The following is a 24,727-nucleotide window of genomic DNA, read 5'->3' as shown; positions in this document are numbered from 1 at the left end:
TTACTAGGTAATTGGAAAATTCCAGGGGCTGGCATACCAATATAAGCACCAAACATCTCTCAGAGAGAGCAAAATCAAAAGCACGATTTGCCCTGAGACACACACACACACACACAAAAATACTACTAATATCACCAGCAATATCGCCTAACTAAAACTGTTTGTCTAACCAGAAACACTAACAAGCTGGAGAAAAAAGCGGTTTTGACAGTTGCATAGCAACCAGAAAAAAGCAAGGTGGACATTCCCTGAGGATGAGTGTGGCACAAACAGGAGGCAGACAGTAACTTGGCTCCAGATGAGGTTGTTGGGTGATGCCAGCCTGACCTCATACCAGCTACAATCCAACAGGCAGAGATTCCTGTGGCACGACACTGCCAGCTCTCTGCCAGTGTCTCCTGCATGCGATCAGGCCAGCTATTAGCATCCAAATGGTATGAAAGCTCTCAGAATAAACGAGCAAGAAGACCAAGTCAATCACTATGTGTGAAATGGCAGCGTCAAGCAAGAAGTTCTCCAGCCGAGGCGGTTTCGGTACTCAAATGGTTCTGCGGTACAGTATATAAAGAGCTGCTGTATGCTACAGACTAAGAGCAAGAAGTGATCCATCCCAAACTCAAAATGTGGCAGACCACAAAATCACCAGGGGGAAAGCCAGCCTTTCTATGGGTCGCTTAAAAAAAGACCTGAAAATACCTAAGCTTGCCTATTTTACTCACCTTGAACTCCTGCTAAAGTCATTGAGATCAGTCCACATTCAATTGCTGATTTACTCAGTGAACTATTCTCCTTTTAACATAGGAAAAATTATGACTTGTAACCTACACAACTATCACATGCTTCTGTGAGAGTGCCTACACTGCCTAGTGGGTTTGGTACATTATAACCATTACCAGTAAGGGTTACTTATCACATAGAAGAATTTACCATATTTTAGCAGAAGAAGGGAAAAACCCTGTATGTTAAAACTAATGAATAGCAAGCTTTTCTTTTAATTACAAATCAGTGAAGAACAAGAGACCAGAGAAGTGTAACCAAGGAGAAAAATTTGCCCCTAACCTTTCATCCTCTTTCACCATGATCCTATTTTTTCCTATTCAATTTTTAACCTTCTCTGTCACCACCAGCACTAAAAGCTGCTTTTTTTACCCCTTTTGCTGGAAGAACAAACAAACAGTTGCCATTTCAGTCAAAGCAATGTTATTCTTCGGCTGGCTGGCACTGGTTTCAGCTCACAGGGCGGTCAGTTCCTTTGGCTCCCATCCAGCAAGCTGAATAAACCTTTCTGGCAGTAAGTGCAACTCTGTTTGGGCTCAGAAATCAGTGCTTCAGACCTGTTTCCAACCTGAGCGCTTCCAATTTACAGCACTCCAACACCACAGGAAGTACACCAGGCCAATCTGAAACTCAAATATATTTCAAACAAAGCTTTCTTCCATGCTCTTAGGTCTTTTTCTACCTTCTTCTTCCTTCTCTCTTTAATGTTTGCAGGTTGGAATTTAATGCTCTTTTTTCTGCCAGAAGTTTGACTTTTGCAACAAGTACTTCATCCAAGTGAGCCATTTCCTCCAAAATGCACAGAAGTGGCAGAAATCACAGACAGATCCTTATAATTTTTTCTCTTTTTCTCACTTTCCACCTTTTGTATGGAGCACTCTGAGAGTCAAGAAGAATTTTCCTGAAATTACAAAACTCATGTTTTTATAGACATGCAGTCACCCCCACAAGACTTTGGACTCTCACAGTGCAAAATGGAATACACAAGGAAACTTGTAATACAAGAGAAAATAAGGTTGAGTAAGTGCAAAGGCTAGCTGGAAGGATTAAAACTGCAGGACTAGGCACTTAAGACTCCGCTTATGCTCCACTCTCTGGCAGAATAACACTAACAGCAGAATTCCACTTTACTGGGATAAGGGACAGGGCAAAGAGGGGCTTGTGAAAAGGGCAGGAGATGTGAATGCAAAGTTTGAGAAATTGTATTGAGTGCTGTGTTTCAGTGCTTAGGTTATTATTTTCTCTTTCCTCCCCTCATTTTTCACACCATTAAAATTCCACCTCAGACACCAGACTCAAAATGAACAAACAAGCATGCATTGTTCAGTATCAAAATCCACCCGTGCTCACGCGGCTGCTGCTGAAGCTGCAGTGACACTTGAGCTGGGCCAGCAGAAACCACTCAGGCGGTTCACCGAGGGAATGCCAGAGTGACAGATTAAGTACAAAACTAATCCACATGTTGTGTTTCTGCTGCACAGGTGTGTTCAGGGATTATCCTTCTGCCATGCAAGTCACTTATGCCAATCTCTAAAGATCCTTTCTCTCTCCTTCAGTTCCCTCAGTCTATCTGAAATAAGCTTTCCATGGCTACTGTGCCGAAAAATTTCCAGGGAAATTAACTCTGTAAAACTTCAAACATTATCATTACCTCTTGTACACAATAATTTATCAATCATTGTAGCATGCAAACATCCTACTCTCTTAGCATCTGAGCAGATGAAAGCTATCCACATTCTTTGAAGGGACCTTTAATTTTATCCCCTTCTAGTGCCCTGCAAAGTACAATTTGAAAAAAAAAGAAAAAAAAAAAAAGCAAGCTTTAAGACCACCTCTAAATCCTTCACATAAATATTACACTAAGCCAAGATGGAGACAAATAGTAAAAAAGATGCAAGAGCCCTGAGATATGTTTGAAGTTGTCAGATAAAAGTTAGCACATACAAACTCCCATTTAGAAGCAGAAGTAATTTGAAGAGGTTCTACTTAATGGACAGCACAGCAAATATGGGTTCTGGTTTCCAACAAAAAGTGACATGCAGTAAAATATTTAGGCAATCTTTTGAGGACTACGTAGCATTTCATAAATTAAAGGGCTTTAGTCAGCTTTCCACGTGACAGCAACCAACCCGCAGTTCAGTCAGAGGAGAACTGTTTGTGTTTTATCCCAAGATAGATTGGAGGAACTTCGGGCACGGACTGACACTGATAGAAACAGCTCAAGAGTTTTTATGGAGAAGAAATGGAAGACAAAGCAAACTGTTTTAAATAGAAGCTACCACAATATACAGCACAAGACTAAATTCCCTGTTCAGAAATTCATATGACACAACTAGGACACAATTTTCAAATAGGTAGTTAAGGTGCCTTTGCAAATTTCACAACTATGTTTGAAAACCATTTATTTCTCATTCCATTAGCAAACAGGATATTTTATGCAGATCTAGACAGATGTAGTACTTGGATGTCTGTCCATATTTGTGGTTTTTTTAATATGAATTCCATGCATGAACATTGTGGTTGTCTGTAAACTCCAGATCACACAAAGCCATTTTCAGCAGGTGAAATCAGCTCTAGGAAGTAGCTCACAGACTGTTAGAAATCAATTGCACTGAAGCACTCAATTGTGTTAAGTGTCTCTGTGTAGCTTTTGGGAGAGAACATAGTGTAGTGGTTGTTACAGAAATGGGAGTATTCTCCCATTTGGGAGATGGGGGAGATGAATCCTGCCGTGATGGTATCGCAGAATGTCTGGGTGACCTCAGGTTAGTCACTTGTGACCTCTGTAAAATGGAGATAATCACACTTATCTGCTTCAAGGAGGTACCAGGAGACCTACTGTTTCCTAATTGCTTAGAGATATACACAGGAAAGGCACAATGTAACTACTTCTGCTATTAAAAACAGTTACATGGGTTAGGTTTCTGGAAATATCTACTGCTGACACAATAGATTTTACCCATCTGTGTAAAAGTGTCGAGTACTGCTATTATTTTGACCTCACTGATAAAGAAAGGATGGGTGGTCTGGTAGACTGAAGCACATTTTGGCTGGAAGCTATTACCCTTTGAGACGACCTCTTGTTTCAAGTTTCATTGGTGTATCAGAAAAGTTACAGGCAGCAAGAGTAAGGATTTCTGTAACTCATGCTACAAAAACACTAAAATCTGCTTTGTCTCCTCTGACTTGCTACTCCTCTGTACTAATCCTAATGATATTTTTCCTAATCAAACATACGTTAATAGCAGGAAGCAACATCACTCCCTTCTGTTTTTACCTGACCTTTCTTTCTTCGGGTACTCATTGCATATCTGAAGCTATACTGACCTCAGTTGTCCCACACTATTATAAAGGTGGAGAAAAACTGACTGCAATACAGAGAAGGGCAACAAAAATGATGGTAATTTAAGAGGAAGAATGAATTTAAAAACAAGATGCCTGAATGAGGAACTATATGGCTTGAGGTAGAATGTAGATCCTTGTGATAGTCTCATGTAGCCATTCAGTTTTGGGGAGAGAAGTTTAAGGTGATTTGGGCAGGATTTATGTAAACTGAGTAGCAAGGAAAAGAGCTGATTTACCTGAAAACATAGCACAAGCAACCATCAAGTGGTAGTAGTTTTACTGTTGACATGTGACTCTGGAGAATTTTTACAAAACCTCTACATTTGGCCAGGCAGGGTGAGGCAAGCAAGAGGTCAGTGTGTAAGTATTAGTTTTAACCTGGCATAATCCATGCTGATTTTCATTTCACCAGAACAATTTTATACCAGAAATACCTATATAGAATCCAAATATCAGTACCTCTATCTAAAGTGCTCATTTACTACAAAGCATCCTTGTTTTACTCAGCGTGTTTGCCAGGATGAACCACTCTGTCATTTATATCAGTAATGCAACCCCCACCCACACGTGCTTCAACACCAGACTTGACTAATGCATGAATCTTTATGCCGCGCTCCTTATGAAATGCTGTGTCCTATCACGTTGCCACGATACTGCCACTAGATTTATAGCTATAACTAAATCATCCGATCATACCACTTCTGTGCTGTGCTTCTTCCATTACCACCTAATGTATCAAAAGCATCGATTTTACACTTGTGAGCTTTCCTGCCGAAGCACTCCAAGGTCTTGCAGCACTTTGTTATATCCCAAGCCCACTCCCATAGCTGTCATGCTAATGAGGCATGTGTCGCTACTTTAATTTTTCTGAAGCAGGTCACAAAGCTCAATTCTCCCCTCATGTGGGAGAACCTGGAGTCCAATTCCTGAGCTGTCATGGCTGGCTGATTTTGAATAGTGCATATGATGACACAGACTCTCGTCTTACTGGCCTGGCCACCACAACACCCCTTCCCCCCAAAATGCTGAAAAGAAATGTGGCCACTTACAGTTTCAGAATGCTTTTCCCTATTTGCAGCATGTTGTACGTATCGAACGCCTAATATCCTGAGGTGTCCAAAATGCTGAAATTATAACCTGCTTAACCTCAACAATTCTGAGAGGCAGATTTTTGTCTCTACAATACAGGTCTTATTTAGACAGAAAGAAAATGAAACAGACCAAGATTAAGACACTAAATTGGTGGGACATCTAGAAATACACGAAAACCTACAGAAATTTAACACAACAGAAAAAGGCTTAGATTTTCCAGAAAGGAACAATATATTTTAAGATGACAGATAAAAATTGCCTGTAATTATGGGTCCCTTCCAACTCAAGATACTCTGTGATTTCTATGAATTTACTGCCCTGCCAGGGCATCTTCAGTGAGGACACGTAAGAAAGACAAGAAGTGACAAGACAAGTAATTTTTTAGGCTACTCTGAAAGGCATCCCACACAACCTTGCTATATTTCATGGGGTTAATTTCTGAGTAATGCTGATGTACTCAGAAGTGAAAGGTTAGGAACAGTTAGGAGGCAATTTAGGAGGGCCAGTCCAGCCTTCTTATTTTGACCACTCTTAACAATAAGACTACTTGCTATTTGAGACACTCGATGAGCAAATGGGGCAGATTTGGGTTTCAGTAATTCAAGTAACATGGAGTCACTGGCCTTTCGCCCCACCATTGCTGCCTTTGGTGAATGGTTGTATATTTTCATGCTACTTTGCCATGTCAATATCAGCTGACCTCTTGTAAGCAGAAATGTAATATACGTCTGAATTTTATCAGCTTCTGTCATACAATCTTACGATGTGAACAACTTTGTCTTTTTGCTACACTTTCTTTGCTTTATATGGAAAAGGCTTTAATTAGTAGGTTTCCATTAATAGACCTAATTATTACATGAAAAGAGAAAAAAAGATCTATTAAATCTTCCCTGTTAAAAGTCAGGGCAGACTTCGAAGACATGTTACAAAAAGGGTGCCTAAACTTCACGGAATCACCATCCCTTACCTACAGAGATGTGAGCACGTGTTAATAGCCAGCAGTAAAGCCCTGTGACACTGTGGGTATATCAGCAGAATGGAGTGAGAGCACAACAACAGTATTTTTCATTTTCGATCAAGAATCTAAAAATCTCCAAAGCTTGTAAGAATTCAACAATTATCATTATCCCCCATTTTATTCATGGAGGAGGCAGGCACCAGCACTTAGGTCACTTCACCAAGGTCACAAATTGTCACCAGTCACCAGTCTTCTGACTCTCATTTCCAGGCATTTCTTACTACAAAATACCCACCTTGTAGTCATAGATTTTGAACTAATGCCAATCATGCATTTAAAAAACTATACCAGCAACTCCATCTCTTTTGGGGGGTTTTGTCTCAATTCACATGGCAGGAATTAAAAATAAAAAAAACTTTTAACCCTTCAAATTCTGGTGTTTTCCAAACTGCCAGCAAAATTAATTCTTATGTGGGGCGCGTATACTGGGGCTTGTAGTCCTCAAAGGCTTAACCCAATTGACTCTTAAGGAACTGTGACAGTCTTTCATATAAAGCCCTCCAAGATCAAAGGCTTCTTCTTTGCCATAACTGTCTATCACATCAGCTTTACTACCAAGCATGGGCACTAAGGGCTTGGTCCCGCTGTTAGACACACGGTTAAGGATTGCCCTCTCTTGAACAAAACAACCCTACTGCTTTGCACCCAGGTACACATGGGAAGTAACTTCAAAGGATACACCGTGGTTCATACAGACACAGCAAGAAGCTGCACTATCCCCTCATGTCATGTTCCGAATATGATTTTTCAGAAAACTTGCGCTGTATCCACAGAAGGCACTTTTTCCTCTGAGTTACTGCCTCAAACATTTTAACCCGATCCTTTCCCTTCTACTCAGAGCCTCAAAGCTTCCTCCCAGAATACCTGAAGCTACCAGTGCTTTAGTTGAAGAATTTGTTGGGGTCACATGATGGTTTGAAAGCTGTGGTTGAGATTAATAGTGTGTTACAATAAACACAGTGAATAATGCAAAGCACAGAAACGATGGAAGAGGAAGTGGGGGGAGGTATCTTCTGAGGCTATGCAGTTATTGGATGTTTAGTTTGAAAGAACACACAGGTCAGAGCGAGACTTCTGGCATCTTCTCCCTTACAAATTAATCACTGGTTCACAGTGGCCAGCAAATTTCAGCTTATAAATAAAGTTCAAAGCCCCCAGGTCCTCATTTTACAATGCAGACATATGGCTTGAAAACAGCTAATGGAACAAGCCTTCCCAAAGTTTGAGCTCATTCCCAACTGAGAGATCCATTTCACAGTAATAACACAACTCAGCCACAAGTACACGAGCATCAGACTTCCTTCCTGTATTTTATAATACTTTGCACTTCCACACCAGCTTTTATCTGGTGAATTGAAAAAGTTCTGATAAACATCAGCTATGACTTTTCAAAATGTAGAAGACACACAACCCTGCAGGAACTGAGAGCACACACAGGCTCCTACAAGATCCTCAGCCATATGGGCATCAGGTCAGAGATGATACATATGCAGAAATAACAAGTGCAATGCTGTGCACCCAGAAATCTGAAAAGATTTAGAAAAAAGATTAGCCTATTCTCTGAAACCTGATGTCTGCAAGTATGGAGCCACGGTCTACTCGTTCACCGTAGTGTAAACCATGGCTAGCTCCAGTAATATCATACAGATGAGGAAGCAGTTTGGAAGGATACTGAAGCCAACAGCTTACTATACCTTCCATTTACAATGGAGAAAACCGAGGTTAAGTTTTTTAGCTGAGAAGCCTGTGGCAGAAACCAGAAGGTTGATTTCCTAGTACTCACTCCGGTCTCCGGACAACTCTGCCTTCAGTGTTTTTTTTCTTCTAAAGCTGCCCAGAAGCATTTTTTCCACACAGGATCAGGTCCTTTGGGGGCTTTGTTTCATGTTAGTCACAAATCTCTCAGTATAACCTGAGGTAGACCAAAACACTGGCAGTCCTGCAGTGAAAAAAGCATCTAATGGGCCATAAATTAATGTTTCATTTCCTTTAATAGTGTAATGATTAATTCCTTCTTCAGAGCAAGATTTTGTTGCACATTTGATAGTTACACTATAAAAAGAGAAATGGGGTTTTTTAACATTGAAAAGGATCAAAGCCAGAATGCGGCTATTTTTGTTTGTGCTCTTGCAGCTTGACTCTTCAAACAGATTTTTCTCCCCATTTTAGTAAAGAAAAAGGTAAAAAAAATCCATCTCAGATGAGACCTTGCACAGCTTGTCAAATTTCAACCCACAGTGAATTTTTACTGCAAATATAAACCTCTGAAAGTAGGGGTTTCTAATGGAAATGCTGACATAACCTTAACTATACCAATGCTGCTGTAATGCTCAGGTTACCAGGAATATTTCTGCTGCCAATTCAGTTTAACAAGTCTGAATGCATATAATTTGTTCCAGTTGTCTTTCCTCAGAGTGAGGCTCCTTTGTGCACAATTTCCAATGTGGCTTGCATTAAAAGAAAGAAAAAAAAAACCTCTACTCCTATGTAAATTCATATACACGCTGATACGGTTTTATCACAGCTAAAAAGCTATAAATCTACTTTAACTGATTCAGTGTGTTCCCTACTGGCCTGGAAAGGTGACTCGTTTCATTGCTGCCCTTCACTGAATGTGACAATCATAACTTTGCTTTGTTCTCTTTGGGATATTTATTCTTTGCAAAAAAAACCCAACCCTGACTTTCTGTGTATTCATATTATCCACTCCTGACCAAGCCTCCCCCTGTTTGAGCCAAAAGGATTTTAGCTGGGTAAGGATTTGACCCTCGTTATGCTAGGAATCTAATCCAAATGTCTCCCACCGATATCAGCGATAAGAATCTAGTCCTATGGCAAATGATTTGCTTCTCACCTTTGGCTCATCCTGAAGCCAAACAACTGCCAGGTTAAACAAATACTCTCAGGATGCAAAGCAAATTCATGGGGAAAGAGCTTACGTGACAGCAAGGTAAGTGGGCACTTCTAGAGCCTCGTGTCCTCCGAAAGATCTGCACACTGAAATCTTTCTGATCTTTCCTCCTGGTAGGGAAAGCGAAACAGGGGGAACAAAAACCCAACACGACGGCTCCACCGCTCAGTGACTAGGAGCAGGAATAATTCATGATCTGATCCTCCTCATATCTGCCAGTTTACAACTTCTTACTTGATCTTCTAGGGTCTAAGAGGCAATGGCTGATGCTTGGGAATTCAAAACCTGAACCCTGTTGCCATCTTACAACAGACATAAATTTGGAGAAATTATTTGAGGACAAATTTTCAAATATGCCAGTGAATTTTTGGATGGTTCCAGTGAATTCAAGTAGATGACAGCTGTGAAAATCAAGCGAAAATGACCAGATTCAGGCTCCTAACTAACTTCTCAGGCTCCTGTGGACCCATGGTCAGCCACAGCTCCTTCTGCAATGAGTGGAAGAAGAGGAATCTCCTCAGGATGATTCAGACCCTGAGGGCCTGAAATGCCTCTAACTAAATTGAAAGCTTATGATTAGTATGTCACTTGTTTAGCTTTCTGACTAAAATTAAAAGGGAGGAATTTAGGTCATGGTGTCTCATGCTAAACTTTGAACATGCTCACAAATTAGAGGGCAATTTCAGTGAAAAATTATGTAAGACTGGTTTTCAAAAGACATTTTTCCAAGCACATCTCCTACCACCTTTTTTTTTCAATTGCCATTGTTGTAAAAAATGTTCTTTTATTAAAGTATATTTTAAAACTATTGCTAAACTAAACATCTTTTAAAACCTTTCCTCTCCTTAAGATGTTTTTTCATGAACTTCTGAAATGTTGGGGTGGGGTGGTGGTAGTGTTAAAAAAGTTTTGATTTTTTTAAAAGACACTTGGAAAATGATTGGCTCTATCTTCCTATTCCTCAGTTTCCCTTCTGTAATTATGGATTACCATTATGAGTAACACTGAATGCTAATGGACTCTGCAAATCTCTGATAAAGGATGCAGAAATTAATTGTTATTCTTACTTAACATGCTTACTCAAGTAGTAAAAGAAAGAAGAAACAGAAAGCACTGTGCAAGGACAAAACACAGCAAGAGAACAGACCCTCTGTCCACAACCCTTTTTTTGGGGGGGGGGCGGGGGGAAGAAAAAGAAAAAAAAAGAAGAAAAAGCCTTACATGAAAGAAAATTGAATTTAATTGGGATTTATTATTAATTATTAGATGAGCAAAATATCAATTATTAAGATTACATTATCAAAGGTTCTTTTGCTCTCTGCAGTCAGATCCCTGAAAATTCTCCACTTCTAAGAAGCTTTATTTGATACCATTCTTTCTTTGAAATGCTTTAATATTCTGTGTCTTCTGGGCTTCCTGCTGCAGTTTGATTTCTTTCTGACTGTCTCTTCCATCCCGGTGTTGTAATCACCCAACCCTGTGCTTGAGCAGGACTTCTACAGGACAACTCACATGTCTGAAGTCGGACCTGAAGATCAGAGGAGTGGTGCCTGATGCAAAGCAGGCTGCTGCTAAGTTCAGCCTTTCAGCTGGCCACACTGGGCTGCAGAATGAGTCTGAAAACAGCAGTCTCTGTGCGGCAGACTATGCAGCACCAAACACATCAAGGATACTAAAGAAATAAACACTGAGCATATACACAGACAGCAGAAAGTGCCCTGTATTCCTGGAGGATGACTTCCTTTTAGATCCTGAAAGAAGTACAGCCATAGCAGCAGTAGTGGCAGATGATCTGGTCAGTTACTCACTGTAAAGTGCCAGAAATGCATGATTTATATCAATTTAAACTATTTGACAAAACACAGATAAGGCTATAGTAGTCCTCATCAGCTTTTTTTGTGAAGGATTTATCTTCATAAATCTGGGCCAAATCATTTAATAAAAAGGTGGAAAGTTCTTTCTGAAAGATGGGAAAGGGAGGTAAATTACAAATGGTGATTGTCTTCAACAGCTCAAGGCTGACCATTAAAGACAAAAAAAATCCTAAACAGAAAATAGGACACATCCTTTAGGTTACAAATCAGGAGGTCTAGATCCATCTAATTTAGTTAGAAATGAGAAGGAAGATCTTAGGGGAACTTACTGCTTCAAATTGTCCAGCACTCTAAACAAAGAAAACATTGCAAAGGCAGTACGTGAATCTGCATTAACTACCTGACCATGAATTTTGTTGGCCAAGTAACTTCTTCAGGCAGATCCCACTAAGTAGAAGCAGCACATTGTGTTTTTTTCAGCTTCTAGGGTCAAACTGATCCTGATTTGGCCTATTTTCCACTGAAATCAAGGATCCTGTGGAAGTTGCACTCATTTCCTATGTTCTAACTCTGGAATATTTATGTATGTGCTCAACACGGTTTTGCCTCCTTCCATCCACTGACAACACACTCTTTGCCTGAGGTGAGGGCTGCATTGTCCATGCTTCACACAATGCTGAACACTTCTCTTGGAATTCAAAGTCTAATAATACTGTGAATCATGCCTACCTCTCATCTCTCTCTCTCTCCAGGAGCAATGTCACTTGGGGTGACTGGCAGCGTGACCTTCCACTGCTGCTTTTTTTGTGAATAAATACCCTTACTGGTAGAAAAGGAATGGGACTGGTTAATCAGTGGGGACCAACAAGAGTTATTGGAATAGGGATGTATTTGAGGGAGAAGCCAAAGAAATTGGGGTACATATATTCAGGAGTGGGTGGTAAGACTCCAAACTATTAGTTCCTTCCTACAGAGTCTTTAGTAGCTGTTACCTCCAGTGTCACCTAATTAAAGTAATATCTAGGACTAGAAAGTCAGTTTTAGATATTCCTACAAGTTTCTGGTATCTCCTTACTTCTGCTAGAATTAAATAAAACCCATGCCCTGGTCTCTGAAATTGTGTTTGGGACTATTAAAATGCCCAAAACGAGAGGTGTTTCTGGATTTTGTGGCTCGCATCTGCAAAGGTTGTTTCAAATATCTACATCCAGCCTTCCTGTCTGCCTGATACAAGCAACTTAGAGAACCACACCAGACCCCACAAAATGACAAAAGCACACTTCACCTTGAATGCTTGCTCACTGATGAAAGAGCTGGAAGAAGTCACGCACTTTGGCTTTGACTACACGGCAACATGGCCAGTGTTCTCAAAGGAATTTAGATGTCAGCTTTCCACAGATTTCATATATTTTTCAAAATCTGTTCTTCGTCACTCTGCATACCAGCTCCCCATGGAGATAACAGCCATTTCCTTACCTCATAGTTGTGCTAAGCAGAGATGTACCTGCTAACATCCCCAGTGCCACAGTTGCAGATGCTGAGGGAAGCGGACAGCAATGGTCAGGCTGATGCGCTCTCCCTAAACACCATAACCTAAAGACACTCAATTTTTTTTAAATTTATTTTTCATGTTATTTACTGGTTAAATGGAAGAGAGCTGCTGCCGCTTAGCCAATCACCGACCTCTACATCCCTCTCCTTGGCTGGTGCTTGACCTTTCCCAGCCAGTTGGCATCCTCCCTACAACCCCACTGGCTCGTGCTTCTCCTCCCATACCACTGTCAGAGACTGCATGGACTGATTTTCTGATCCAATGCAGCATTTGTTAGTTTCTTAAACCAATCAGATTAAAGATTGGATGCCTTCAGACAGTTCTGGCTTCTCATCAGTCATATACATGTACACCTACACACCACTATATACATATACTGACTGATGAGAAACCTGAAGAACTAATTAGTGTTTCTCAATGTCCACTAAGACACACCCAAGGCAGCCTACTTTCAAATAGTGCTGAAATCCTCAAATCAGGAAATTTTAAGGTTTCTGAAAGGAAGCATCCTGAGGTGTTTGAGAGAGTTGGGGTTGTTTAGCCTGGAGAAGGGAAGGCTCTGTGTGGCCTTTCAATACTTAAAGGGAGCTTATAAGGAAGATGGAGAGAGACTTTGTATCAGGTCTGTAGCAATAGGACAAGGGGTAATGGTTTTAAACTAAAAGAGCATAAATTTAGATTTCGTATAAGGAAGAAATTTTTTATGATGAGAGTGGCGAGACACTGCAACAGGTTGCTCAAAGAAGTTGTGAATGCCCCATCCCAGTGTTCAAGGTCAGGTTTGACAGGACTTTGAGCAACCTGATCTAGTGAAAGATGTCCCTGCCCATGGCAGGGGGTGGGTGGACTAGAGGATCTTTAAAGGGTCCGTTCCAATCCAAACCATTCCATGATTCTATGAAATGGAGACATTCACATTTTAGTCACTTTGGGTAATTGCAGGTAAAATAAAGTCTTCTGGAGTTGACATATATAAAAGCAAAAAGGTCCAAGTCTGAAAAGTCTGGTTTTCCTTAAAATTAAGTACCTGCTGATAGTACAGGTACAATAAAAATTTGGGATTTTTAATGTTTTAAATTACTTTTACCTTATAAGTAAAAAAAACCAGCAATGGTTTGCAATACATCCAATACAAAATTAAAAGCCCTAAAAACCACCTGCATATTTATATAGTTATTAGTTTGTTCCAGCTTTCATTTGAAAGTTTAGTTGGACATTTTCCTGGAAGTGTAGAAATAATATTATGGTCATTATTACCTTTCTGGAATGAAAGGAACTTAGATAAAGAATAGACTACTGTATCTTCAAAAAGTAGCATGTTTCTTAAGTTCCATGTGCATTATATTTGCAATTTACATGGGGATTTGTAACAGCGGTGCTGCTCCCTGGGTGTTACTTACGTTGGATGGACTTCTCTAAGGCTGAGTTTACACAGCTGTGGAAGGAAAACCTAGCCACAATCAATTAAAAAGTGCAACACAAATCCTTTGGACAGCATTCTCAGGCTGTCCTGCTGTTGAGACAGCTACTATTCTCCAAGAATGAGTGCTCTAACTGTATTAAACTTAGTCCTAACCAAAATAAGCTTTTACTAATTTTCACCATTTAAGGAACATAAAGACCTGGCTTTGTCATTTAAAGTTTAAGCTGACTAAGCCCCATAGAAACAGAACATTAAGGAACTAAAGCAATTAAATCCATTTACAGAGGTCAGAAGAGTCTCTGGGTTTTAGACATGATGGGCTTATATGGTCTGTGCTTCTTATTCATGTGAACTCTCAGATTATAGGTTGATAGGTGGCATAGTAAGTCACCTTTGTTTTCCTTCTGATAGCAGTGACACTGAGTTGATCCTAACAGGTCAGCAGTGTGCTGGCATTACCTGCACTTCTGATTACTGAACAACTAGAATAAGCACGCAAATGAGACCCCAGACACCCTGCCTTTGTGTGGGACATATTTATTACCAACCTGCTGAATCCTACACACAAAGAAGGCCTCAGGGAATGTAGTATGTCTACAAGCAAAAAGCACCAAGAAAAAAAAAAAAGGATAAATAAGCAGGCAGCTGAAAAGCCTAAAGTCTAACTAACTCACCAGCACATCAATAATACAGTAACATCCTCAACCCACTGTGGACTCTGAACAATGCTTTTTCTGTTGTTCAGCTAATTAGTAAAAGAAGAGATTAAGGTCTTTAATCTCACTTGCTTTCTCTTTCTTCCTTCTTTTTACCTGGAGGGTGCGCGTGTATGTGTACATACATATTCCCTAAATGGATAAAGAGAAACTATATACACTATGATGTTGAAAACATGAGGTGGAGTGCGAGTTTGGATTTATTTCCAACCAGTGGGTCATCTACATGATTTCAAATTTCAATGTACTGCAACTGCAAAGAGTCAGATGTGTGTTAGAGGGTGGGAGGGGAGGGGGGAAGCTGAACAGAGGATATGAATTTTAAGCAGTTTCCTGAATGAATACAACACTGTATTTCCCCCTACTCTCCTTAGGATGACAATTCAGAGGAGATAACCTTCTCCTTTGAAAAAGCCTGAAAGGAAAGTTTGTTTTTACCATAACAAATGCAACAAAAGAAAAGAAGAGGGAAGCTGGGAAAGGGGGGTGGGGGGGCGTTGGGCAAATTAAATGTCAAACTTTCTCTCCTTACTTGGAGATAACAGCATACTAGGAAACCTTCTTAGAAGCTTAACATAAATGCAGTTAAGCTGTTGCCAGCTGCAGTAAACCTCTCTCTCACCTTTCTTTCTCTCTTTCAAGATATCTTTGAATGTCTTCTCCTTCATCATAAATCAGACCTGCGAGCAATTATCACTCAAGCCGGATGGCAGTCGCCTGAGTGGCCACTGCTATTCCACTGCTGTAATCTGCACTTCGTCAGGTTACACTACCCTTGATGAAATTTCACATTTCTTTGCCAATGAGCGTTACCTCTCCGTTTATGACTCATTGTCTTTGCAGCAGAGAGCTGTGAATCTCATTCCTCTTCTTGAAATTTGTTTAAGCAGCACGGTCCATCTGGCAGTGCTGAGCACCCTCAGCTCCCGATCGGGGAGTCTCAGAGCATCCCAGAAGCACGGGGTTGTGCTGCTCCCTCCAATACTTACCCTGAGGGCATCTCTCAGCACCTCTGAGGGGGACCTGGACGGGGACACCCTCCTCTGGCCTCTGAGGCTGAGCACACGGTGCTGATGCCACTGTCACAACTCACAAGGAAACTGAGTTTTCAGCATTCCCTTCTCCATCCACACATCCCTCCGGTGACAGGTTTCTGACAGCGCTGGGAGCCTCCGGGCCGCTCTCACGGGGTGTGAGCCCACCTGGCCGCCCTCCCCTCAGCCCTGCCAGCCCCCAGGCCGCACCTTGCCACCCTCAGAGAGAAGTGGGTTTCTTTGCTGAGTTTTTCAGCCAGAAGTTAAAAACAAAAAAAACAACCAAACAAACAAACCCCAAATCCGCCCCCAAAAGGGAGAGGGCTGCAACCTTCAACTCAGGTGAAGTTTCTGAGCTCTGCCCACGCGTGCCTCGTCCCTCACCACAGCAACACGCACAGCAGCCAGCACGAACCTTCCCAACTCTGCCTTTTTCAGCCTTTACGAGGTGATTATTTTTTTCCCCTCCCACCCTTTCATCCCCCTCCCCGATTTTTTTTTTCCTTAATTTTTTTTTTTTCCCAAACAAAATTCCAAAACCAACCCAAAGGGCAGATCCCCCCCCACACACACCCCACCCCACCCCCTGTCAGACCAGCAAGAGAAGTAGGTAGAGAGAGAATCACTCACCGTTGGCGGCGACACAGAGGTTTCCAGAGCCACTTTTAACTAAGAATGAATTAGGGACAAACTCTTCCTCAGAGTCAGAGTCCGCGGCCGGCTGGGCCGCGCCGTTGCCCAGCAACCGCCCCGGGCCCTCATTGGCCGGCGGCGAGGGGGGAGGGGAGGGGGACTGCTCGGGGGGGGTGGAGGAGGCGGACGAACAACGGAGGGGAGGACCTGCGGGCCACAAACACACACACACACACAGAGAAAAGGGGGGAGAAAAAAAAAAAAGAAAACACACACACACAAAAAAAGAAATAAAATAATCCAAAGCAACCCCGCAACCGACACAGACAGAGAGACAAAAAAGTTGAGCAGGGGTACGAGGGAACCCCCCCCGCCTCCCCCGCCCCCGATGCCCTGCCTGAGGGGCGGCCGACTGCACATATCTGCCCGCCGGCGCTGAGGGGAGCGCCGCTGTCCCTCCGGGGGGGACCGTCCCTGAAAACTCATACCCATCGGGGCTTTTTTTTAACGTTTCGGCATTGGAGGGAGCCCCTGGTGCGAGGTCTCTGCCGCAAAGCGGGCGCTCGCTGTCAACGAGGCCGGGCGCCGACGCCGGGCTGCGTTGTGCTGGGGGAAAAAGTTTTGCCCGGCGTGTTGTGAGGTAAATTATTTCGGATTTCACGTGAAAAGGGTAAAGCCCTTTTGGGGATTGGGTTTACCCGTGCCCTTATTGAGTTTAGAAGGCAAACAGCCTGAAAACTCCCTCACGCGGGCAGAAGGTGGAGGAGAGAGCCAGGCATCGCTGTGCGGTGTGGAAGCGTCTCAGCGAACCAGCACACCGGTACAGGGCAGAAGCAAACCTCAGTGCGGTGTCATTTCATCGATTAAATCATGAGAAATGCAGCAAATTAGGTTCTTAGGTAAGATTTTGCATAAAGCGGCACCTGGTCAAGGAAGAGCTTCTACTGACTGCAAGGAAATTGGATCAGGTACATGGAGGTTAAGTAGATCCAATTCAAAAAGCATACTGTAAATAATTAATGGTTATCAGGGTCTTATTCCAATCAGATTTTTAAACAAAACTGGGAAATCAGAGCCCCTGAACTGGTGAAAAAACTATCGGGCAAACGTGGAGGTCAGATATGTGCAGTACATCAATAAAAACAGGGGGAACATGAACACAGACATATAATAGGTTAAAATACAGGACAATGCATTTAAACATGAGCTTTTCCCCTTGATACATTTTATCTGAAAGTCATAATGATTAATCTCCCATATTTTCCCCAATACTGAAATGCTATCATGCAAAATCCATCAAAATAAAAGTGTAAGTCAGCACAAGAAAACTAGCAAACTTAAAAAATGTTCTGTTTCTAAAAAAAACACATTTTGAACATAACATAGCACATAACATAGCTGTACAATATTTCTTACTAAACACAACATGAACACTTTAGAAAAGGACACAAACCCAAAACAATAAAGTGGGTTTAACATTTAAATCCCCCAAAGCTGCTTCTGCTAAGTTTCTTTCCACCTTGGTCATCAGATTTTCTCATGGTAAGCCCTTGGGTGTCACCTCCCTGGCATATGCAGATCTTATAAATTGCTAATTATAATCAGAGCAGAAATTGTGGCGTCGGAGGCAAAGCCTGGGAACCAGAGTGAATGTAGGACTGTACCTGTGCTCAGGGACACTCAAGTGACTGTGGTCACCCAAAGGAGAAGACAGCCTTGGTGGAGAGCCTACGCTTTCTTGAGTAAATTGCAGTCTGTGCAGCATGCAGACTGAGTACAGAAGCTGTGAGCCCTGTCTGTTTTGTTACGATCAGCAGTGGAGTTGTCTGGGTCTCGTTCTTTCTAACAGCCCTCCAAAGAGTGAAGTCCCTCCTTTAGGGATAGAGCTTCTAAGGAATCTGCAGCTGACTTCACACTTCCTGACCCTTTTTACGGTGCCAAGGCTATAACCTTCCCATTGTGTTAACTACCAGTAGGAGCTGGAGAGAGGCAGCAAAAAGAGGGAGCATGTGCAAGTGGATGAGCACTCTTTTCCCTGTCAGAGACCCTGACATGCAAACGGAGATTCAGCTCTAACTCTGATGTGCTCTTGAAGGAGCAGACTACTCTCTGTCACCCTCTGTTGCAATGGAGATTTGATGAGCCCTGAGATGTAATAAAGTTTAAATCATGACTTTGATTTGCGATGCATTTGTTACAAAACAGGATGATATGTATTTCTAATAATGTGCAGTCAGAGCCTGAATTCTAGTGTTATGATAAGTGAAATGGAAAGAAGGTGTTAAACCTATGTCTTCCTACAGACTCATACAGTTTTTCAATGTATTTTGTAACTTGAGGACACATTTTTCCAGCCATTGAGAGAGTAAAACTAGATTAAAAAAATTATTTCAAGCCTCTGACTCATTAATCCAAAGACCAGTAAAAATGCATAAAAAGGAGGTTAATGACATGACTACCTCTGACAAAAAAATTGTGTGGTAGACCCCCAATCCTCTACCTGTGTTTTGGCCAGATCGCATGCTTGGCATATCTATACATGAAGTCTGTAGTCTGGACATAAAGACCAGGAGCAGAATGAGCTGAATTTGGAATCATAACCCTAAAAGTAAAATGTCAGTGCTTTTGTCAGCCCATATCAGAAACTTTCTGCCATTTCCATATGGTTGCAGCTTGGGGGTTTTGGTATGGGCTTTCCCCCCCTCCCACTGTTGCAGTTTTGGCAAGGATAAAAGAAAAATTATTTAAAAAAAAACAACACAAAACCCAACCCAAAACCTCTTTAATGAAAACTTTGGATTTTAATCAACTGCACCATTGCAGAGTGCACATGAGAGGCTCCCATGGGCTTTCACAGTCGTTACATGCACTTCCAGCAGTGCATGAGCTGACCTTTACGAGGGAAGGTTCCCTAGGAATTGTGCATACTAACCACGTTACTGAGGTCTGCGCTGCTGTGAAGGGCAGTGGCACGTACCACTGTGTTCCCTGGAAAATTCCCTTTTGGGCACGCAATACTGGGGTGGATGCAACAGGAGATTTTACAAGCTGCTGGATGGAAGGCGTGCACTAGTCAGCTGTGCTGACAACATCCAGTTAAAATGCTTAAGGAGCAAAGCGATACCTTCCTTTTTAACATGTCAGCAACTCTATTTGCAAGACAAGGGTGTCTTAAGTTGTGGATCCTTTAAGAGAATTGCCTCCTTTTCTCTGCTTGGACAGAAAACCAAAAATTAAATCTGACCTTTTCACAAAAAATAAACCGAGAGAGAGACGAAAGATGCAAGTTCATATCCTTCTCAGACAAGTATCTCATTGAATTTACTGCGACTGCAGGTCCAAGTAAAACAAGCAGGATTCGGCCCATAAACTTTCATTCCAGCTGCCAGAGCAAAATTTCTAATTGATTAGTGCAAAATGAATTCGCAGCAATACTGGGTTGCTATGGAACCTGAGCAAGTAGGCCAAGTCACTTTGTGGTATGTGCTGTTTCTCCTTCAAAAATACAAAACAGAAGGACTAGATAACACATTCATTATGCACACTCTTGCAATTTGGAAGCTAACTCAAAGAAAAACAAAACAGATTCCAAGTATGGGCCCCTTGGCATCAATTTGTAACAATCTTAGATATCCGCTTGCAGTGAACAGTCAAAATTATGTTCTTTGGACTTGAGGCAGGAATAATATAAGTTGAATGTCTCTGTATGAATGATACGTTACTTGCACATATTCAGAGGAAAACAGAACATAAACTTCTATTTTATCTATGTGCCAGTATTTCAGATTAAGATTAAAAAAAAATCAGGGGAAGATATGTTACAGTCTCTGGTAGATTTATGAAAGTACTCAGGAAACACAAACTTTGGAAATAGGTTAACGCAAAGAATCTGTTTCCAACTTAACTAAGGAAATCTGCAAAATTCAGGCAACCGCTTTAAATTTAGGGAAGAGACAGACCAGACTCTAAATAGTTAGGGGAAAGTAAGACAAACAATAAACATGCCTTCAGTTTATGCTACACATTTGGCTGTAATATTTCAGAATACTGTGTGTTTCTAGAGTTACTCTGTCTCTTGCACTATTTGGCCTTCAGAGATCAAGAGCTGATTTAAAACGGGTGTATTCATGCTAGTGTGAATAGAAGGGCTGTCAGGAATACAGAACACTCAAGGAGATACTTTTAAATGAAGGACAGTAAATTCTTTCATAGACTATATTCAGTGGATTATATGTTTACAATTTGTCCCAAAAGAGGTGAAGAAGTGTGGATACACAAATGCTGACTTTTCCCAGAAATGATACCACAAGGCAATAGGATTTAATAGTGTTCAATATGTGCAGAATGGTATTATCTGCAATCAATAAATCATTAATATCAGCTTTTTTTCCCATAGTACCTTCTTCTCTCAAGCTTCACCCAAGAATCTTTCAGAGCTTTACAAGCATTAAGTATGTAAGCTTTGAAGTACTGTTATCAGATCTGTTGGGATCTGTTACCAGATTGGCTGATAAAATTAGGTTGTCTGGGGAGCAAACTTACACTTCTGACAGACAAGGAAACTGAGGCACAGAGAAGTGAAATAATTTGATTCAAAATTCTACTGTTTTCTATATCTGCATACTGTAACTCTAGCCACTGAAATAGTCTAAGAGGCTGTTTGTCACACTCAAAGTATTTTAAACTAGCAGAATTCCCACCATAAAGGAAGGACGGGGTGGCAGGCAGAAGTACTATCATCACGATTACCTCAGTACAGCAACTGCAGTAGTTCTCAAGTAAGAACTTTTGCATTCAGTCATACCACTGAAAATGCTTAGCCTTTATACAACCTTAAAATATGAAAGTTTCTAACATTGGTGCTGGTGCTCCAGTAATGGTAAGCACCATTACAAACAAAAGACATCACAATACTGCTCTGGCTTTTAAAATGTAGGGCACTGGTATGCACGGTGTGTTCATAAGAAGGCTGTGTAAATGATCACAGAGTGTATTCTGTAGTGTGCTGGCTGGGTGTATTATCCTGTCAAAAGAAAGAGAGTGTAAACAGATGCACTTCTTTTTTTGTCTTCCCCTCACTTTGCACAGTGGTTCTGAGTGATTTTTATTGACACCGAAACTAAATCTTATTGATCTATATTAAAACTGTAGCTAGTCTTGTTCTGGAGAAAACCATGACCTGCTTACACAATGGAAATGCTTAGGTACCTCTGTCTGATAAAAAAGAAGTTAATTAATAAAGAAATCTAAAACTCAGGCAATTTCATCCCCCACCATATCTGATTGATTAAAACCCCACAGGCATGAAGCAGTACTGCAGGACTGAGATCTTCTGTGAAAGAGCCGTATTTGAAAAGTGGCAAGCAGAGTGGGCACCAGGACATCCCAAGCAGCAAACGGATTGCTGACAACACGTGGGACAAGGTGGGAAGGGCAGTCCCCTGCCTGCTTGGCAGTGTTCAGTTCCCTGCAGAATATAAAAGGCACTGATTTGCTCCAGTAGTATTTCAGGGCATGAGAAATCCTGCTGGGCTGAGGAGGGGAGTGGGAGAATATCTGGCATTTTGCTTTTCAAGGTGAAGGGGAACTTACTGTTTGAAGATGAGCCCTGATTATCACATGGTAAAAGACTGTTTTAGCATCCATGAGCCTCGCTCCCTCAGAGATGGAGAAAGAAGGAATTTTCCTAAGGACAAACAGCATTCATGCCTTTCTCATGGCAGCGTATCATGCCTTTCCTGTGGACAGCATAAACACCTCTAGAAAAAGAGCAAGCTGAACTAGCTGTCTGGCAAAACATGTCAGTGAATCATAGGAGTAAGGAATTGTTGCACAGATTTATTGCTGTTCTTTAACAATAGGTGGTCACAACATTCTTAGTTCAACAGGGAATATATATCTTGTGTTTAGAATTGATTAAAAAAGCAGTCTTGGAAAACTACTCTTAGTTATTTATACTTCCTGAATTTCCACCTGCACTTATGTTTATTTTATTTAATTTAATTTTGTGTATTTGATTTATAGCTATGGAGCCAGAGGGGAAAATAAATGAAATAAAGGGGACAAATGAATATCATCTTAACAAGAAAAACCTGGGCAGCTGCCATGTCACCAAAATTAAGAAATGAGTAGTTGGGCCTTGAAAATGAGAAATAATCACATGCCCTGTATGAAGACTGGCATATTGGGAAAAATGGGACGTGCAAGGTTAAGAAGGAATGAATAAATTCACTTGGACTGAAGCGGAGTATAAAGAACATATGTTACATGGACTTCACCAGCCTTGTGGGTGATTTGTGTTACTCTTCCAAATTGTTTTTTTTCCCTCCCCTATGGTATGAAGATAGGCAATGGCTTGCTTTGTCCATTTGCCAGGGTGGCATATTTTCTGTCAAGGAACTCACAAAGTTACTGTCAGCAGGAACTCGGGAACATTCTTGTTCATACAAGGCAGACCGTGGGCCAGCCTTCCTTTGGGTGGAAAACATCTACAATGGTGGCAGCTCTGGGAGGGACGGTGTGATGCTGGGATATATAAAAAGCACTACAACTGCACGCCTGCTGTTATCTGCCTCTGTCCCAGCACAGATCACAGACTAAGCATTTGGGCCTTATGCAATAATTCCCCAAATGAAGCAGAAGGTAGAAAAGGACAAGAAGTAACCCAGACTTCAGATCTCCTTTCTCCCAGCTCCTGAGGTTACTAACCTGACCCAAAACAGCAGAAAACAATTATCCATTGAGCAAGATGGAGAGGAGCAGAGAGGAAATTGTTCCCTTCTGAAATGCAGTTCCTCCGGGGCTTGGGGTGCTCTGGAGCAGGACAGCCGCACTTATAATTTTTTGCCAACACAAGAAAATAATACGGCAGATTTTCAGAAAATTACACGGGCAATTGCCTGAGCCGGATACTCAGCTTGCTCATTTGTAGGCACAACAGTAGAAACAGATTGTGTAAGTTAGCTACACGGTTTTCTGAAACATCAGTCTCCAAGGCTGAGATTGTGCTGTTATTCAAAAGCACAAACAGGTAATGTAAATTCCAAGTATATGGGAGATTGCTTGTATCTCTTTCAAAATCAAAGAAATAAGGATCAAGAAAGAAAGGCTGTCTTCTGATAGAGACAGTATAAACAATCCTAATCACCACAGAATACTTATATCATTCCTTGTGAAATATTTACACAAGTAATTCACATCATCTAAAGTTGTAAGGAAAATGCAAGCCCCTAATTATGGATCAGCATTACAAAAGCTTGTGCAGCTTTACTCGAACCCAACTTGTAAAGGAATAATGTAATCAGTAGGAAGGCTGATGAGCTGCCCGTAAAGTGGCCTCTCTCAATCTGACACTAATGCTCTATCTGATCCAAAACACCCAATATAAAGTATGAAGTTCTCTGCAAATTATTACATGCAAATCTCCTAAAAGGTCCATTTTCCTATATTTGAACACCAGACTGTAGGCTTTGTAGAAATTGCTTTCTCTAAGCTTAATGCTAACAAAAACGTTTACACTAGCGTTGCAAAACTTTTCCTGATATGCTTGGTCAAGGCAAAGCACCCTTTCATATTCCCAGTACCCTGGCAGAGAGGAGTTATTATCCATGGGCCATTGCAAGACTTTTTCACATGCCCCAGCAAATCACATTTACACAAATATCTTGTAGGGTGATGGGCACTAATTTTCTAAAATTAACTTCAGAGGTAATGCCAGAGGAGACAAAACTGTGGAACACTACAAACCAACCAAAATTGCATGACAATAGAGCCCACCTACCAGGGAGCAAAACTAATTCACCCTATAGCCAAAGCACAAAAAAATCCACAAGTTCAGCTCATGATCAGTGATACACTTTGGGACCTTCCTGGCCCGTGGGGATGGGTTTTACATACATTGTATTTAAAACAATACATGGTGAGGCAAACTATGCTGTTAAGGAATAAAATGTGTATTCCCCCCTGTTAACTAGGCAGTCAGAAATTAGCATCTCTTGAAGGGAATGAAGGTTGCAGTTGTTAAGAGAAATCCGGGACTTGTTTGGGGAAATGAAAGGATAATGTGACAATGTACAGCATAGCCACTATAGGGCCTCCCTGCAGTCAGGCCAAGTACAGCCTTATCTTCCAGAGGCCATTTATCCTGTCTCCAATTTAAGTTGGAGTGTCTTATTTCTCTTCATTGATTATACCAGGAGCCTTGGGTGATCTTAACTCAGGTATGTAAGTGAAAGTGGCATGAACCCTGGGCTTAATGTCTAGAATCTGCCTGAAAACAAGGCAGTCTCACTGAGATGTTTTTGGGAGTGATATTTCGGTTTGCTTCATAATACCTAAGGCCCCATCATATATGCAGACTTAACACTTCCCTTCCACACTCATAGACAAAGGTGCTGTATAGTAGCGATGGAA

The 24,727-nt window shown here is 41.4% G+C and overlaps 1 protein-coding gene across 7 annotated transcripts in view; it reads right to left on the bottom strand.

The window, feature by feature from the left end:
• TENM4 (teneurin transmembrane protein 4) overlaps positions 1-24,727 on the bottom strand; it is a 600,927-nt gene that overhangs the window by 252,181 nt on the left and 324,019 nt on the right. For 4 of the 7 annotated variants that reach the window (XM_069808531.1, XM_069808534.1, XM_069808532.1 and 1 more), the window contains one exon: positions 16,313-16,522. The exons of the other annotated variants lie outside the window; for them this stretch is intronic. In XM_069808531.1, the coding sequence (XP_069664632.1) occupies positions 16,313-16,522 (210 nt within the window). The remainder of the gene's footprint in view (positions 1-16,312; positions 16,523-24,727) is intronic. 7 annotated transcript variants of the gene reach the window in all.

The sequence above is a fragment of the Haliaeetus albicilla genome, chromosome 20, assembly GCF_947461875.1.
Source record: "Haliaeetus albicilla chromosome 20, bHalAlb1.1, whole genome shotgun sequence".
In the NCBI taxonomy this organism is placed as follows: domain Eukaryota; kingdom Metazoa; phylum Chordata; class Aves; order Accipitriformes; family Accipitridae; genus Haliaeetus; species Haliaeetus albicilla.
The sequence above is the reverse complement of the archived record's forward strand: the minus strand, read 5'-3'. Positions and strand labels throughout refer to the sequence as shown.